This window comes from Tarenaya hassleriana, unplaced genomic scaffold (assembly GCF_000463585.1).
Source record: "Tarenaya hassleriana unplaced genomic scaffold, ASM46358v1 Cleome6, whole genome shotgun sequence".
Lineage (NCBI taxonomy): Eukaryota > Viridiplantae > Streptophyta > Magnoliopsida > Brassicales > Cleomaceae > Tarenaya > Tarenaya hassleriana.
The window spans coordinates 1,984,565-2,003,916 of NW_010968505.1; the positions used below are offsets into that span (position 1 = coordinate 1,984,565).

The following is a 19,352-nucleotide window of genomic DNA, read 5'->3' on the forward strand; positions in this document are numbered from 1 at the left end:
GATTCCATTACAAATATATTAATCATTCAATTTACCTTCTAAAGGATCTGGACCGTCGATTATTTCAAATGAATAGGCAGTCAATTCTAATATATTATCTTGACCGTTGAATACTAGAGTTGATCTGAAGTTTAATTCATATAGTCCACCGTCAATTCGAATATATGATCTTGACCGTTAATTATCAGATATGATCCGAACCATTAATTTACAAACACGATCTGGACCGTCAATTCCAATATATGATCTTGACCGTTGAATATCAGAGTTAATCTGAGTCGTTAATTCATAGATACGATCTAGACCGTTAATTCTAATATATGATCTTGACCGTTGATTATCAATATTGATCTGAGCCGTTAATTCATAAATGCGATCTGGACCATCAATTCTGATATATGATCTTGACCGTTGATTATCAGATATGATCTGAACCGTTAATTCATAGATGCGATCTGGACCGTCGATTCCAATATATGATTTTGACCGTTGAATATTAGAGTTGATCTGAACCGTTAATTCAGAGATGCGATCTGAACCGTCAATTCTGATATATGATCTTGACCGTTATCATATATGATCTGAGCCGTTAATTTATAAACACGATCTGAACCGTCAATTCCAATATAAGATCTTGACCGTTGAATATCAGAGTTAATCTGAACCGTTAATTCATAGATACCATCTGACCGTCGATTCCAATATATGATCTTGACCGTTGATTATCACTATTGATCTGAGCCGTTAATTCATAAATGCGATCTGGACCATCAATTCTGACATATGATCTTGACCGTTGAATATGAGAATCGATCTGAGCCGTTAATTCATTGATGCGATCTGAACCGTCAATTCTGATATATGATCTTGACCGTTGATTATTAGATATGATCTGAACCGTTAATTCATATATGCGATCTGGACCGTCGATTCTGATATATGATCTTGACCGTTGAATATTAGATTTGATCTGAACCGTTAATTCAGAGATGCGATCTGAACCGTCAATTCTGATATATGATCTTGACCGTTGATTATCAGATGTGATCTGAGCCGTTAATTCATAGATGCGATCTGGACCGTCGATTCCAATATATGATCGTGACCGTTGAATATTAGATTTGATCTGAACCGTTAATCCAGAGATGCGATCTGAACCGTCAATTATGATATATGATCTTGACCGTTGATTATCAGATATGATCTAAGCCGTTAATTCATAGATGCAATCTGGACCGTCGATTCCAATATATGATCTTGACCGTTGAATATCATAGTTGATCTGAACCGTTAATTCATAGACACGATCTGGACCGTCAATTCTGACATATGATCTTGACTGTTGAATATGAGAATCGATCTGAACCGTTAATTCATTGATGCGATCTGAACCGTCAATTCTGATATGTGATCTTGACCGTTGAATATGAGAATCGATCTGAGCCGTTAATTCAGAGATGCGATCTGAACCGTCAATTCTGATATATGATCTTGACCGTTGATTATCAGATGTGATCTGAGCCGTTAATTCATAGATGCGATCTGGACCGTCGATTCCAATATATGATCTTAACCGTTGAATATTAGAGTTGATCTGAACCGTTAATTCATAGACACGATCTGGACCGTCAATTCTGACATATGATCTTGACCGTTGAATATGAGAATCGATCTGAGCCGTTAATTCATTGATGCGATCTGAACCGTCAATTGTGATATGATCTTGACCGTTGATTATCAGATATGATCTGAGCCGTTAATTAGTAGATGCGATCTGGACCGTTGATTCCAACATATGATCTTGACCGTTGAATATCAGACATGATCTGAACCGTTAATGAATGTATGCGATCTGGACCGTCAATTTTAATATGTCATCTTGACCGTTGAATATCAGAAATGATCTCAACCGTTAATTAAAAGACACGATCTGATCTGTCGATCCGTTAAAACGATCTGGACCGTCACCAGTAAAATAAGACGGCAGAATCATCGTTCACTTTTTATTAATATAAAACTAAAAATATGTAAAATCCTAAACCAAACCGCCTTTAATTTTTTTAGCCATGGATATATTTTTAAGTAGTCTTCAAAATGTTGGTTAATCGAATAATTGAAGATTATTATAATAATTCACTGCACTTTGATTCATTCTCCAATAGATGGAATTTATAATTACTCCATCAAAGATTTTGTTTGTTAAAAAAATAAAATTAAAAAAAAAAGAATTTGTTTTTATATATTCTTTTCGGAATACAAGATCATGGAATTCGACAATAGAAAAAAGGAGAATCAGAGTCTCAATTCCAGATACACCGGAAATATTTATTACAAAAGAGAAAAAAGTGCCAAAAGCTTTAGAGAGAAACAAAAAATAATTAAGGCACTTGAAACCCTCCATTTGAACGAGCAGCTTTCGTCTCCGAGCAGAACCCTCCTCCATCATCACAATGGACCAAAAGCTAATCAAGCTTCTTCTCTTTTTCTTTTCCATTTTAAATTTGATTTAAGCCCCATTTATTAACCCCTCACATAAACCGACCACCAAAGTAAACCGGATTTTAAAAGATAAATTGCTAAGAAGGGAAATTAGGGTTCCGGTTTAAGGGACGAAAGAGAGAATCGGCATGATTGGATGGCGTCTTCGACGGATAAGAAAATGTGCTCTTTGCCAAGCTTCTCAACGAAATGAGACAATGTCATCTTCTCCAACACTTCCACTCTTGGATTTATTATTGCCATCTGCAATTAAATTTTTTAAAAAAAATATTTTTTTGTAAATATTAATTGGGGGCAATTTTAATTTTACTCTGTGATAATTTTAATTTTATTGGGGTCATTTAACAATTTCTCTTTGGACGTATTTGTAAGGTACCTTAATGCCTCTTGCTCCGAGAATTCTTCGGACTTCCAGCAAAGTCTCGATCCCGGTCATGTCGATGGTCGAAACTCCTATTAACGATATTTACAAAACTCGATCGTAAATTATAAGCATGGAAAGAAAGAAAAAAATATTGTGATTCACGTACGTAATGGAACAAATTAATGTTGTTATGTAATTACCCGAGAGCTCGAGAAGAAGAAACTCGACAGGTTCGGTCTCATCCCGGATCCACCTCAAGATCCTGTCATGCAATAACCCTAGAATGTTATGTCTAAAACTATATATGCATATATTTCCATTGGTTATAAAACATTTTATGTTCTTCGATTCTATGATAACGAGAGTATGCATGCATTCTTCGATCCTACGAAAAAGATAGAAAGCATTCTTAAGATCGAAAAAGGAAGAAGAAGAAGAGAGATTCTCGTGCCTTTCGCGGACGTAGGTAGAGTTGGCGAAATAGACCGGAGAACCCAATTGGAGAATCAAGAACCCGGCGTTTTGCTCAGCAGCCGGGTATTGCTCGACGTCCCTATACATCACCGAGTTCGGCATTCTTCCCAGCTTACATGTCCCGGGTCGAGCAACGTACAAGAGCGATCTCACAATCGAAACCGCCACCTAATCAATCAATCAACACATATAGTTACAGAAAAAGATCGCGAAACAATGCTTCAAAAAGAAAGAGTTTCATTCGGGTTTGGAATTGACAAAGAATCACGGTGTATCGTACCGACATGAGGAGGCCGTAGTCCATGCTGATGAACGAAACGCCTAAAAAGGCGGTCATACAGACGAGGAAATCGAATTTATCGACCTTGTAGAGGTGGTACATCTCCTCATAGTCGATAAGACCGAGCATAGCCGACATGATGATGGCCGAGAGGGCGACAAGAGGCGTGTAGCTGAAGATCGGGGCCAAGAACAGAAGAACAAGCATCATGCAGAACCCCATCACAATGTTCGACATCGGGGTTCTTGTCCCCGCGTTGTAGTTCACCGCTGTCTTTGAGAAGGGTCCTATAATTTGTCGAAAAATCAATTTCAAACGTTAAGATCGACGAATATCTTCCGTCTAATTCGATCTCAATTACTAAAGTATGATCATCAAATCAAGATATATATATAATGAGTTAGTTACCTGTTGTCAAGTAGCAAGACGTGAATGAGCCTATAACGTTCATGAGACCAAAGGCAATCATCTCTTTGTTCCCGTCGATTTGCTCGTTCTTCATCAGCCCGAAACTTCTCCCGATCGCGATACCTTCCTGAAATCGTTGAATTCGGTAACGTTTATTGTATATCCATAATCGAATTCCGGACATATTGAGCGAAAGAAGATAAATTCCGCGTCTTACCGCTAAGGCGATGAGGCCAGTGATAAGGCCGGCTTTCACAACGGCTCCTATGTACTTGCTGTCGAAGTTCAGCAAATTGATTGAAGGAGGGTTCAGTCCTCTCTTCAAATGTCCCACCTGTGTCACCAAATATATATATATATATATATATTATAACTATATATACTCCGAAGATGTTACGATGCCTTATTGGTATCAAAAGATTACGTAATATATATATATGTATATATGCAAAGGGTCGATCGATGAGAAATTTATAACTCACAGTTAGGATGCCATGCTTTTCTCCCTTGACGAGGAAAGCAACTAAGCAGCCGACAAGAACCACAACCATTGGAGCCATTGCCGATACCCAAAATAGCTTCGGCTTTAACTTCCTCTGAAAAACAAAACGGAAACAGAATTTTTATAAAAAAAATTACAGAAAACACCAATATATATATATATATATGTATATATATAATTCTCCATCCAATTCTATTTTAATTGAAAAGCCAGACATATCGTGTTAGTATTCTATTTTATCACCTTTTTCAAATTTACTTTTAAATTCAAATATCGAATATTAATTAGAGAGAGATAGAGAGAGATTACGATGTATCGAGTGGCCTGGAGAAAAATAAGAAAGCATATCCCTGCGACGGCACTTTGCCACTTCCACTGCACAAAACCAAGAAAAAGTCCCACTTGATCAGTATCCATTTTTTTTTAATTATATTATTATTTGTGTTACGATTTTTTTATTTAGTCAATATCTTGTGCTGATTTTAGTCAAAATAAACTCACTTTTTAGTAAAAAGGTGGATATCTTTTATTATAATAATAATAATAATAATAACGCTTTAATTCGTGGAATTCTCCGTCATCAAATTCCAATTTATTATATAATATTAAAGTTAAAATCTTAGTTGTATAAATTCTCCGTGATTTTTGATAGACGGTTTAGTCATTTTTTTAGGGATCAAATTCGAATGATAGCAAAACCAAAATACAGAACAAAATAAAAAGAATAAATAAATAAATAAAAAAACCTCGTTATGGTTGACGAAGACAGCACGAAGGACATGAACGACGTCGGTGTGCTGAGTGAAGTGAACCAGACCAAGCATGCCCTTAAGCTGTTGAAGCAGAATTATGATCGCTGTTCCTCCCATGAACCCCGTTATGGTCGAGTGTGACAAGAAGTCCACCAATATCCCCAACCTATATATATATATGCGCTATAAGATAATATATAGAATAAGGTTTCTCGTTGTATGAGCATATATATATATACCTGAGGAACCCTAGGGCGAATTGGAAGATTCCGGTGATGAGAGTGGCGGTGAAGATCAGATGAAGGTACAGATCCGGATTATCTTTCTGAGGAGCGACTTCTCCGATCGTTTCCGCGAGCAGGAGTGAGCATGCGGCCACCGTCCCCACGGCCAAGTTGTTCGAACTCCCGAACACCGCGTATATGAAAGGTGGTACGAAACTCGAATCTGAAATTGACCAATTTTATTATTTGTTGTCAGTGAATAGTAAAATATACTTTTAGATTTGTTTTTCTTCAAATTAACATCCAGAAAAAAAAATATTTACTAACGTTTTTTTTTTGGGTAAGAATTTCAAAAAAGAAAATATTTAGTCATTTGACAAAACAAGGAAATATTACTCGATAGTATGGAAAATATTTTTACCAAACAGAAAATACTATAAATAAAACAAAAAAAAATGGATCTCGTTCTGGAAACAGAAAAAGGTTGAAATCTTTTTGAAACTTTTTAAAAGGAGATCATAAAATTTTGGACGTAAAATAAAATTTGTTGTATCGAGAATAAAATAAAACAAATAATCTTAATAAAATTTTCATGAATCAAATTAAAAAAATAGATTTAAGAGGGAGAAAGAGAGATCTATCTTACAAAGACCGATGATGGGAGGGATGTTGGCAAGCTTCGCATAGCTGATACCCTGAGGGACGGCGAGGCTCGTTATGGTGATACCGGCGAGGATATCGTACCGGAGCTTTTTAAGATCGTATTTCGGAAACCATTCGAAGATGGGCACGAAATACTCCAACGTCTTCTTCGCCTTGATCGCATTGTTGGGCTCTTCGGATATCGGCTTGAATGGATCGTCCGAGAAAAACGTTTCCTTGCACTTCGATCGGAGTTTCGCCCCGAAACCCCTCGGGGCCGAGAAATTCACCCCTTGGCCCGTGGGCGAGGACGAGTTCTCTCTTGCACTTTCCATGAACAACAAGAAACAAGAAGAAGAAGAAGAAGAAGAGCAATTAAGAAAAGAGACAACCTTTTGCTGTGTTGTGTTGTGTTATGTCTCTCTCTCTCCTTTCTCTCCCACACTTTTGGCTGTTGTAGAGATCGAAGACTGGTTTGATTCGCTTATATATAACGGGGGAGGCCGAAATACGTGGGAGTACATGTCATCGATATCATCCAAGGGATTTGTAAAATGCGGTGTTCTTTCTTCCTTTTTTGGGAAAAAAAAATGTGGTGATCTTTAACAGCGCAGATCCTGATTCTGTAAAAATATATTGACTGAACCGCAGTTGGTAAATAAGTTAAAAATAAGATCTAAATGGGCAGCAATATTAATATTAATTAGTTTTCTTACAGGCTAGCAAACGGCGGAAGAAGTAAATAATTGCACAATCTAAATAATATATATTATTATATTTATTGAATATATAACTAAAAAGATTTTTTATTTATATTACAAGTTTGGGAAAGAAAAAAAACATGGGTTTTTTCATAATAGAGAAAAGAGGAAGAAAATATAAATTTATCTATGTATATGTATTTTAATATCTCTAAATTCAAACGATAGTTAAAAGGGCACCGTTTGAGTCGCTCGATACTCGATAGTCTTTGTTTTAATGGTAGTCATTTTGGATCAACTTACACGGCTTATCTTAAAATAGAAATTCTTACAACCAGTGACAGTAGGTATATTAATTAAACCATAAATTCAAAATCTTGGATATAATCTATTGTATATAGATCGATATGTTCGATTGCACCACGATTATATATAATACACATACATATATATGTATTAACTAATTGATACTTCGTTTCTATATTTGAATCAAATAAAACTATATTTTTTTTTACAAATTTCCAAGACTATTATGTATTAAATATAGGACAAGTAAAAAAAAGTACATTTTATAATCAACAAGAAAACTTTATCATTGAGCCAAAACAATTGGAAAATGATTTTTTCTTTTTTGGAGATTGAATTAAACCCAATAAAATAAATAAGAAAAAAAATAGAAGAAATGCTCCCGAAATTGAAGCTTGTCCGGTCCTCGGTAGTTTCAGTTCTTCACGGAGTTACTATATATATATAAATAAAATAAAAATATATTTAAAAAAATCCATTTTGCTTAACAGAAGATTAATTATAGGATAGACATATATAATCTTCGTTTTCGCAGTCAACAAAGAAGTTCTATCATTTAGCCAAAGCAATCGGGAATGACCTTTTTGGTTTCTACAACTGGAAAATGAATTAAAACCTATAAAAATAAAGAAGAAAAAAATCTGAAAAATAAAAATAAAATGCTCCCAAAATTGAATCTTGTCCGAGTCTCGAGTTGTTTGAGTTAATTTCGTCTTTGACTAATTTTTAAAATTTCAAAACTAAGTTCTTATTTCAATCCCAAATAGAAGCAAACACATACGATATGTTATTTAGGGTTTTTAACTAAATTTTATTTTTAATTATATTAATGTGTTTCAATGAATATTTTTTTAGATAGGTGACTATATTTAGTATGACGGAAATAAAAACAATGGGATGTTTTATTGTTTTTGTATTATGGAAAATAAATGCATAACTATATATGTATAATGAGAATAAATTTTATTATCAAATTTCAACCACACGACGAGAACCATGTTTCGGGAATTTTGTACCAAACATTTCGCCATGTGATTTGCTCTTAACTCTGTCGTCGACATTGAGAAAAACATGGACGGCTGAAATTCTCCAACCGCTTCTCGTTGTATGAGCATATATATATACCTGAGTTTAAGATATAAGCCAATATATTTTTTTCTTCGGACATAATGAGTTTGGTTTCGGTAAGGAATTTTTTTTTTCCGAATTTTTAAAATAGCTTGAGAAACACGGTGAAAATTAAGATCATTATACATTTACTGCTTTTCAAGGTGAAAATTAAGATGTGAGCAAATAAGATTTATTTTAAAAATATATATATTCGAGGATTTGGTTTATATTGACAACAATCAAACCATAAAACACGGTATTTCGTTGGATTATATATATAACATTAGATATATAACATTAGAGGTGGATGTTTCGGGAAACGGTTCGGGTTCGGGACGGAATAGATCGGTTCGGTTCTTTCGGTTTTACAAAAATAGGTACCAATCGGGTTTTTTATTGTATTCGGTTTGGTTTGGTTCGGTTTCGGTAACGGTTCAGTTCGATTCCGGGTTTTATTAAAAAAAATGTTAGATTTCCTTTAAAAATATTCGGTTTTTCGGAATTTTTAAAGTTCGGTTCGGTTCCGGAAAAATTCGGTTCTCTAAAAATAGTACCGTTTGGGAAATAACAACGGTTTCGAGTCGGAAAAAATACCGTTTTAACGGTTCGGTTCGGTCTGGTTCCGAAGAACCGAACCGAAATGCCCGGCCCTATATAACATAATATTTTTCTTTAGGTCAAATGAGTTTTAATTTCAGTCGTTTTTCTTCTACATTTTTTCACTGTTTTGAAAGGTCTTTTCTGTTAGAATCACTTATATACAAAGTAAGAAATCCGGATATGATTTTAAAAAGTTTTTATCATCTTGAAAAGCGTTATTCCACTTCGGATAAATAAAATTATAGTAATATATTTTTGAAATAAAATAAAATCCCGATGATTTTGTGGTTTACCTGTAGATAGTCATCACATGAAATACTTGTTTTTTTTTTAAGAAAATATAACAAACCATTACAATAGTTTTTAGAAAAATTACTAATACCAAAGCACTCAAAATCTCTTGTCTTATCCTTGTCTCTTTGTATCTTATTAATGTCATCAACTTCTTTTATTTATAGAAAATTAGTGGTGTCAATTTTACCGTTTGTCTAAAAATAGGGTGTCAATTTCAGCTCTAAATCCATTCCCAACCTATCCGGAATATTGGATTTTGGGTTTTAAATTTATAAATTAAAAAAAATCGAATTTTCGGTCGAGTTCAAATAGAATTTTGGATCGGTCCGAAAGTCCATTTATTTATTTAGATAAATGTAAAATGCATCTTGATACTTAAGTAAATATGATTAAACGGACTCATTTGACTGAATTCGGACCCGGACTTTTTAAAACCGGGTTCTATAGATTTAGAAAATTTGAACCGGTTCAACCTATAATCGTCGGTTTGAATGCATAACGATCTGACCCGTTTTGACACCCATCTAAATATAACTTAATATTTAATTGATAAAATATTAAACACAGTGAGATTGTATCCTTTTGTTTAAACTTATCTAAATATAACTCTTTGAAACAAAAACAATAATTATTAATTATTATTAATAGATATGCATCTTTTTATTTAAAATTATCTCTATTTTTTTATTCTAAAATAATATAACTAACTATTTTTAAGTATTTAATAAAAATTATATAATTTATCGTAATATAAAGAGATATATCTTTTTCAAGATTTTAAATTTAAATGGTAATAATACCGAAAAACATTCAAGTAAAATGAATAAACATTAAATACATATGACACTTTTCATTCACGACATGCATTTTTAATAAACTTAATTAATTAAATAATTGCCACATATATTTTACCAATTATAATAATACATTATTTAACAATCCATATTTATTATTCATCTACATTCAACTCCTCTACTATATCCATAATATACATATATATATATATATATGAGAGATTAAGCCTAACATTTAGCCAAAATATCCAACATTTTTTAGATCAGTTATGTTTGGTTTGGGTTAGAAAAATCACACGCCATTAAATCCGAATAGATTCATCTGGTTTAGTTTGGTTTTGGTTTACAGAAATTTTAAAAAAAAAATAGTTTAATTAATCTAATAGCGAATTTAATATTGTTCAATTGGTTCACTAAATCCCCTCACTCGACCAAATTTAAGACCCATGAATGCTAATCGTCTACAACCTTTTCGATTGCGTCTATTCAGTCTTAAGGTTATTCTCGTGAGGTTTTGAAAAATCTTATAATAAAGTTGTGTTTTGAATTCACATTCTATAATATATTTTTATATTTTTTAAGTATTTGATAAAGATTTAGCAGGACAATAATTTGGCCCGAAATTGAGACACATTGGATAGAAGTAGAACATGGAACTTGATTGAGATACCAGAAAATTTTTGGGCTACCAAATGTCCTTTTTATCCTTAGGGCAAACCTCTGTCTTCAACTAACTTCGATTTTTAGGCCAATATGTTGGTATAAGTAAATTGATAAAACGTTTACGTTTTATTTAATTTTGGATGGTTGGGGTTTTAAATGTATATATTTTTTAAAAACGAAATATTTTTTGGATGGTTGTTAAAGATGAAAGCATATTTTTATTGGTGGGTATTTGAGATTTTGAATCAATTCTTTTTTCTTTTTTTTTGGAATTAAGATGTTTGGTATTGTTTTTAGTAAATAAAAATAATATATTTTACACATTAAAACAGTGTAAAATGTCACTATCTAAGATATTAGCATCGTAAAACATTACATGACATAATGTAGGCCACGGAAATGATTAGAAATACACTAAACATATAATACCTCCCTGGAATAACCCAAAGATGGATGTCGCAACCTCCCTTGGGTGGCACAAAGATGTTGCAACGGTCGTTTTCCTCATTTGCACTCTCCCATCATTGTGTTGTGATTACTATAACATTACTCATGTCATAATTACATGTTTATTCCTTATTTAATATATGTTTTGCATTATTTATGCACCATGATAAAAATTTATTTTAAGTTTTAATCAACTTTTATGAAGTAATATATGATAATATGACCTTATTACTTAGAGTTTATGGCATGAATTAGTTTTATAGGTGATCCTTTCAATTTGAAGATATAAAAAAATCTATCAAATGGAAACCAAACATAAGTATTTTGAAGATATTTTATCATAAAAAACAACATAAATACGAATGCCATGATAATATTTTTAAAATTACATATAGGAGGGGACTGGTTGCACCGCCGCTACCCGCAAACGGAGCGGTTGCGATTTTCGATGGTTGTAGGCGATTGAAAAACTGATTGGTTGAACTGTAATCACCCGCAACCGCAGCCAAACTTGTGTTTTCTAATCACAGCATCTAACTTGCGTTTTGGTAGCGGTTTCCGGTGTTTTGACAAAAAAAAACTAAAATATACTCATTAAAAAGTATATAAAACTCTAATATATATATATTTATGATAATTTTGTTTAGTGTTATGATTTGATATTATTTTTAGTATTATATTTTAATAAAAAAATATATAATAGTATACTTTTTAGATTTAATAATGATTATTTTAAAAAAATTTATAATAGAATTATTTTTTACTTAAAAATAAATTAAATTGATAATATTTATATTTTAAATTTATTATTTAATTATTATAAATTTAGTAAATAATTTTTATCAAATGATACTAAAAATTGTTTAAAATTATTATAAAAAATTATTTTAAAATAATATTTTTTTATAATTTATATCAAAACACAACTACAACCGCAACGAACTATTCACTTCTAACCGTATCCATCCGCAATCGCTGTCAACAGCAACTTATCAACCAGTCAGTACTTATCATTCATAATCGCTATCAAACGCTTTGAAAACGCCGTCACCCGCAACTGTAACAGCTGCGGTACAACCATTCGAACCCTAAAATCTATCTAGCTAAATCTTTATTGTATGTTAATGGAACAATCTTTTTAATTAAGATTTTTTTAAATCTTTTTTATTTAAGTCTCGGGCACTCTCTTCATCTGGAACGGTAGACTTTGAATTTCTTTTGTCATCGTGAATAAAATCTATGGAATATGATTAGACTGTCATTATTTCATAGAAACTTTTGGATTGCTGTTTTTTCGCAAACATTTTTATGCTACTCTCTGGATAAATACTTTGACGATCCCAAGTAATCAAAGGTCAAATTAAGAGAAGGCTTCGCGAGGAGGCAATATATATATATAATGCGCTTCACTTTATACATAAAGATTACATGCTTGTGTTTAATAAATTTTGTGAATATTAGCTGATTTTTTTTAACGATTATAAATTATATAGTTAAAACAGACAAAATAAACCTTTTAAATTTCATAATTATTTAATTGAAATCTTAATTATCTATACATCCAAATTAATATTGTGATTTTTTGATACAAGGGTTTTAAACGATTTATAAAAGTAGTGGGCCAAAAATGAAATTTTTAGCAAATTATGGACGTGTTGGTAAGAAAATGAAACTGTGTGATTCGGTAATTTGTTTCGAAACTTGTTTAAGATGGATTATCAGAATTTGGATATTGTCGCTTGTGGAGGATGGAATTTCCGAATTCAAAAAAGACATAATCTTTTTGTTTGGTGAAAAACAGAAAAAATTAAATTCTATGAGTCCAAATTTTCTTTTTGTTAGTGATTTTGGTTGACTTTAGACGTTAGAGTATTACCATCACTTCTTTCGGTCGTCAATTTTGTCGCATTCTCTATCCCAATTTAGCAACTCTCTATTCTATTATTTTCAGTAATAGTATGGACCAACATGCATATCATTATTACATACTGTTTTATTTAAATTAATTTTTAATAATTTTAATTTTGTTCGGTTCCTTCTTTCTCTACGCAATTCATTTTATTGTTAATTCGATAAAATAATTAACGTGCTACCAAAAAAAAATGGACGAGTATTGGATTAAAAAAAAAAGACATATTTAACAAATGGATATTATATTGGACAGCAATAATTCCCCTCTCTCTCTCTATATATATATATATATATATATATATGCATATACACATACTTATGATTAAGGTACGATCCAATAAACATTGGTGATCCTTGTTCATACTGTCATGGAATTTATTATCTATGAAAGATATGTATATTAAATTATTAATGAAAGAGTTCCTTGAGAACAGAGAAAACCCTCCGCTATAAAGAGAAGGTCTTCAAGGGTATAATGGTCTTTCGACCAGGACGGTAACCGTGTTCGTAAAACAAAGGGGCAAATCTGTAATAATCGTATAAACTTTTTTAAAAAAAAAAATCACAGTTCTTCGTCAGGAAACAACTCTTCCTTGAGCGAAGGGGCAATCCACTGAATCTGGATATACGTAATCTCCCATAGATCGTCGTCTTGTTTCCTAACCAAGATCTCTCTCTCCTTCATCGTACTGATCATGCTCTTCAGAAGCTCAGGAACGACCTCATGCAGCTTGTTCTCGCCATAATCTCCCAGATCCGCCTTCATACACGTGTCCATCCTTCTCAATACGCCTAACCAGAACGTTCTGAAATCGGGGCTTTCGACGATCAGTTTCAGGTAATGCATGTACACGTTCGTCACCATCTGCATCGCCATCTTCAGCGTCCCTTCCATGGCTCTCATCTCTCTCTCCGCGTTGTCCCGCCTCGAGTAATCGAGTAACTTCTCGTGCAAGTCATCTATCGTCGGGAATATCACGTGGTTTATGCACGTGAGGCATCCGGTCGGCGTGAACTCGAGCTCCTCCCCCGTCACGAAGCTCTTCTGGAGAGATGCCACCGCTCTGTTCCGTATCTCCTCCCGTCTCGCCAGGCTCGTTTTCCTGAACGCTTCGCACAGTTTGAGGAAGAGGAAATGGGCGAAGTTTCCGCCGCCTCGAAGATTCTCTTCCATCGACGAATTGCTACCGCTGCTCGCGACACTGTAGCTGTTTCCGGGCTCGGCTGATGCAGTTTTGTACCATTGGATCAGCAAAGAGACTGAATCCGTCATGAGATCTAAGATCTTGAGATTCTTCTCAAGTGGGCTGTTCCGGAGGGTGACGAAACTGAACGCGCAATCGATGCAATAAGCGTAACTCGACCGAGAAAGATGCGACGCGTTGGTCGACATCAACGAGATGAGAGCATCGACGCTTTGTTCGTACGTTTCGGGGTGTCTTCCGCAAAGAGAAAGGAGCTGGAGGACGCTTTTCCACCCGATCTGCGTCTGAAGATTACCAGAATACTCCATTATGATCTTGCACGCGTATTCCGTGATGGTGTCACAGCACGTATCGATGATCTCTTTCTCCATCTTCCACATCAACGTTATAGACCGGAAGATAAGCTCCTCGGGTAAGCGATCCTCGAATTGAGAGGCGATAATCTTGGTGCAAACCGTGAGAATCCCCGGGATTCCCTTTTCGACAAAAGGGACGGGCGAAAAAAGCGGAAAATTGGCCACGGTGAGTAAGTAATCGTGGTAAGACGGCCAAAACATGTTGAAGCGGTGTACGTTGGCTAAGGCGACGGCGATGATGAGATCCCAACAGAACATAACCGTCTCTTCTTCCTCCGTCGGGGTACTAAACCGTTGTCCTCTCCCCGCCGCCGCGAATATTAAGGAGCGGCCGAGATTCAGGATCGCTGTGTCGGGCAAATTCGAGCTGTTGCTGAATATCTGACCGATCCGACATTGTTTGATGACTTTAAGGTTTTGCTCAAACTCACTCATTCCAAGTGCAACTGAATCTTCCATGCTATCTACTGACAAGAAGTGTGAAAATCTTCCAATTAAACAAGCATTCTGTCTCCGATTGAGTTTAGTGTCTCGACTAGACGGATTCCCGTCGGATTCCGACCCGATACCGTTACCCGAGACATTTTCTCCAGATGTATCAAACTCTACGACTGACTGAGGAAGAAGCCTAAGCTTCTTGAGCTTCAAGAGACAATCCACAATGTTCCTCCACCCTCCCCGAATCGAGTCCCCGAAACTGTTTGCGAGCGTGAAAACCGCGAGAGTGGCGATTCTAGGCTTCATGTCGTGGCTAAACGTGAACAACGTCTCTTCCGGCGTCGAGTAAGGGTTCAAAAGCGTCGTGAATTTGCAGAACGAAGCGACAAGCTCGTCGAGGATGTCCTCTAAGCCATACTGAGCGACTCTAGCAATAGATATCAATGCGTCGACGCATTCGTGAAGCATCTCGTCGTCATCCGCATGCTCAAAGAAGGAAGAGAGTGCTGCAATCGACGGACCCGCGATACTCGCAAACATATCTCTTCCTATCCGCCGATCAAACTCACAGAGGCTAAAGGGCTGCAACATTTTCGTTCGGTTTATCAGCTCGATCCACTTGTTCGGATTCATTTCCACGGAAAAGGAACTGCTCGAGAGAACAATCGCATTTGACGAAATAGATTGGAAAAGTTCAGAGAGATATTCCCTCGGAAGATCTTTCCCCGCGTTTATCGCGCGATTGTTGCGTATAAACTCATCTTCTGTCATTTTCTTCTTCACCTGCGGGTTATGCTGATCTGTATTGAGCATGATAAGCGAGTAGCATAAGATATGAACTGTATCTTTGCTTGCAAAAATCTCAGAAGATTGTTGCTGGAAGAATCGCTCCGAGAAAGCCTCGATGATACGTTCGATCTTCTGTGACTCTCCCGGTAACCTGAACGTTTCGAGAAAAGTCCTTAACGCCGTATCAAGACTCATACCCGTGAATTCGAACGTTTGCGTGAAATCTTTCAGAACCTTGACGTGAAAATCATCAGGATCTCCGAGATAATCTCCGATTATCGTCTTGTCCAAACCAGGAGTGAATCGGAAAAATGAAGCAAATGCCTTTGGATCGGGAGGATCGGACACCAAGTTGTTAAACTTCAAGTACTCTAAACCCTTTTTCTCATCTCGGTTGAAATGGTTCGACGCGATCAGTAACTTCCGCTTCTGCGCTTTCCTCACCCTTATATGATCAATCCAAGCGTCGAAATCATCATTCGCCTTCTCAATCCAAAAGGGTGTATACTCTTTGATCTCGACGGGTCGTGGCTTCAAAGAACTCGAGTCATTATCACAGTCGCCCTCTCCATCATCGTATTCTTTGTCGATATTATCGGCGATATTGTGAATAACGATCACGAGGCCTTCAAAGGCTTGGATCTGAAGAGAGGTTAAAGGGCCTGAAGTCGGGAATGTGTGTCTGCAAAGCACTTTCCCGATCTCTTCGAAGAGACTTCGGCAAATCGGATCGCAGTCGTAGTTAACGTAAGATTCGACGATGAACGAAGGCTGACGACAGAAATTGATTATGCCTTCAAGAGCAACTTCTTGTAGCTGAATATAACCAGACATCGAAGTCACTCTCAACAACACGAATGCGAAGAATGCTTCGAGCTGTAGCCTCACAAACCTGTAAATATATCAACAAAGATCAGATTTTTTCTGATGAAACCCATCAATTAGGGCACGAAAACGCGGTTAAAAGCTAAAATTTTTCTGATCATTTTTTTGTAATCTTGATTTTTATTCTCAGTTCACGAAAAAAGTTAAAGAAACGTACTTACTTTCGGAGAAAGTGATAGATGTTGAGTATGCAGCTGCAGATCATGGAGAGGACGAGAGGGCTCGAGGAAGATCCGTAATGGATCAGATGGTGAAACAGATCATCTTGAATCATCCTCAGAAGCTTCGGGTGTTGCCCGATCGCGTCTCCGCACAATTCAATCGCGGAATTGATCAAAACCAAAGCGAATATCTGAACATCTTCGTCCGCAGTATGTACAGTCGTCCCTTCTGCGCTCTCGACCACCTCGACAACGTTCAATAGCGAGCAGAGGAAGTGAAATATGTCGATGCAACAACGGATTCCGTATCCTCCACTCACGTCAATTTCATCGGTGTCGGATTCCGAGTCTTCCCCTTCGTCTCCTCTGACTTCGAAATCGGGTAATCTCGCGAAAATTATCTGAATCAGTTCGTGCATCGTGTATCGGCCGTTTCGCTGCAGCAAATCGCCTCTCCTCGCGGATTGTTGCACCACTTGGAAACATGTATTGACGATTGTGCAGACCGCTTGATCTTCTAATAGATTCTGTCGAAATCATCGAACAAACTGTCTCGTCAAAAAATCCGAACGAATCACGAATCGAAACGAGTATATGATAGCACGAACCGAGGCGGGATGTTTCATGATTCCGACCAAAACTTGGAGAATCCTCATCATGACGGCATCCTCGGAAACGGGATCAGTTTTCTCGAGACGGCAGCTCGTGATCCCGGAAACGATGGAATTCATGGCGTCCTTCGCGCCAGGAGTCTTCTCGTCGAAGATCTCGATCTTTAGGATCTTGAGGATCGAGGAGAGGGCGACGGCAGTGGCGCTGGCCGGAATCTCGTCGCTCTGGACGACTTCTAGGAATGGCGAGAGGTAGATCGAGGGATCGATCGTTCGCCATTCCTGTTGTGGATTGAAGATCAACGCTCTGAGAGATTTCAACGACTGTTGTACCGACGAATCGGAATAATCACAGTCTTGCGGGGAGAGGTAATTATCCATAAGCGGACGGCGAATGACTGCGAGGACGGCCCCGACCTCGGTGTTTAGCATACACGAGATGCCTAGCTCCTTTCGCCGCGATTTCACGGCGGCTTTATCCATTGCTTGGGCCGCACGTAAAAGGAGGGTTCAGAGTCTGTTTTGCCGGTCAAGCGTTGGAGATTTGGAAATCATCAGCTTGGAACTGTGGGAACGGTTGTGTGAATTTACAGATTTGGCTCTCGCTTGTGTTGTGAAGCGGAGAGGCAGTAAGGGGTATTTTTGGGAATATAAAGTTTTTTTTTTATTTATTTATGTGCGGCTTTGCCTTTGTTATAGCAGAAGTGATCTAAATTTAGGTTTGTAGAATTTAGTGGCTGGTAAAATGAGTGACGAGGAGTTTCAACCTTGAGTTTCGTAAATTTTGTGATGCTTATGCATTGGATCTTATATATGCGTGTATATATACGTACGTATGTATGTATTGGGTCCCATATATACATATATATATGTTTGTGTGGTCCCATGTTTAGATTTAAACCCCACTAATTTTATTGATTATTACCTCATCATGGTGTCATTAATCACGCACAACACATGGAATATATGTTGCAAGAACATGAATGAATAAAATTACATGTGAAATTATAAGAATGATGGTGACTTTCTAATGGAAGAGATATGTAACAGCTAAGGCCATTAGGAGAAGAAAATAAGCAATCCCTTGGTCAATGGTCGTTCCTGCAATTAATTAGAAAGTTTATTAATATTATAATATGTATTTCGAATAGATTAAAAACAGGCCGCTCATAAATTTTTTAAAAATTAAATTAATCGATAAAAATATATTCTATAAAATCAAATGATAATTATTAAAAAAATTAATAAATAGAAACTAAAATATATCATAAACATGAAATTTCCACCAAAATAAAAAAATAAATATTGGAAGCCCAAGTAAAAGGAAAAAAATTATGAAGAGAAACAATTCGAATAAAAAAAGGTCCAAATTTTGGCAAATAACATTCCGAAATTTTCAATTATAAAAAAGATTTCCATTATGATGATCATTTAATAGTAACAAGAAAGCATATACTAAATTCAGAAGATTTTTTTTTCATGTTTTTCCATGTAACGAAACCAATTAACCATTACAACACAGCGGATTCCAAGGATTGTTCGTTCACATATACATATATACATTAATATATATATATATATGTGTGTGTGTGTGTGCTAGAAGGTAATTCATGTGGAAAAAGTAGTTACCATCACTAGAAGGGGAGGGAGCAGGAGACAAGATCTGGGCATTACAAAGCTGAAACAGCACCAAGAACACCATCAAACTCAGAATCTGAAAAGCCCAAACTCTCTCTGAATCCATTTTGTCCTTAGATCTTCAAAAGGGGGATCGAAATAGAACTTGAATTCCTCTCTTTAATGCTTCTGCGTCGTGTCTATCTATGATTGTGTGCGTGTGTGTGTATATATATATATATATGTGTATGCGCGCGTATGCGTACGCTCTCACTCGAGGAAGAAGGAAAGAAAGAGAGGTGCGTGGGCGAGTGATGGG

The 19,352-nt window shown here is 35.9% G+C and overlaps 2 protein-coding genes across 2 annotated transcripts; both read right to left on the reverse strand.

The window, feature by feature from the left end:
* Positions 1–2,213: 2,213 nt before the first annotated feature.
* On the reverse strand, positions 2,214–6,610 carry LOC104799070 (probable sulfate transporter 3.5). The gene is made up of 12 exons (XM_010521400.2): positions 6,150–6,610; positions 5,519–5,726; positions 5,274–5,445; positions 4,837–4,902; positions 4,508–4,621; positions 4,243–4,359; positions 4,026–4,152; positions 3,618–3,904; positions 3,315–3,505; positions 3,064–3,125; positions 2,876–2,952; positions 2,214–2,742 (listed from the first exon to the last, which is right to left on the reverse strand). Exons 1-12 carry the CDS (start codon positions 6,478–6,480, stop codon positions 2,590–2,592), a joined length of 1,905 nt encoding a protein of 634 aa, XP_010519702.1. The 5' UTR covers positions 6,481–6,610; the 3' UTR covers positions 2,214–2,589.
* A 6,802-nt stretch (positions 6,611–13,412) lies between these two features.
* Positions 13,413–19,352, reverse strand: LOC104799071 (ARF guanine-nucleotide exchange factor GNL2). The gene is made up of 4 exons (XM_010521401.2): positions 19,046–19,352; positions 17,414–18,517; positions 16,806–17,332; positions 13,413–16,651 (listed from the first exon to the last, which is right to left on the reverse strand). The coding sequence occupies exons 2-4, from the start codon at positions 17,897–17,899 to the stop codon at positions 13,534–13,536; spliced, it is 4,131 nt and encodes a 1,376-aa protein (XP_010519703.1). The 5' UTR covers positions 17,900–18,517; positions 19,046–19,352; the 3' UTR covers positions 13,413–13,533.

Coding starts and splice junctions, on each gene's coding strand:
- LOC104799071 (XM_010521401.2), bottom strand. CDS start 17,899: ATGGATAAAGCCGCCGTGAAATCGCGGCGAAAGGAGCTAGGCATCTCG. Junction 17,333..17,413: donor TCATGAAACATCCCGCCTCG/GTTCGTGCTATC, acceptor TGATTTCGACAG/AATCTATTAGAAGATCAAGC. Junction 16,652..16,805: donor ATCTATCACTTTCTCCGAAA/GTAAGTACGTTT, acceptor ATATATTTACAG/GTTTGTGAGGCTACAGCTCG.
- LOC104799070 (XM_010521400.2), bottom strand. CDS start 6,480: ATGGAAAGTGCAAGAGAGAACTCGTCCTCGCCCACGGGCCAAGGGGTG. Junction 5,446..5,518: donor TTCGCCCTAGGGTTCCTCAG/GTATATATATAT, acceptor ATATATATATAG/GTTGGGGATATTGGTGGACT. Junction 4,903..5,273: donor TCTTCGTCAACCATAACGAG/GTTTTTTTATTT, acceptor GGTTTTGTGCAG/TGGAAGTGGCAAAGTGCCGT.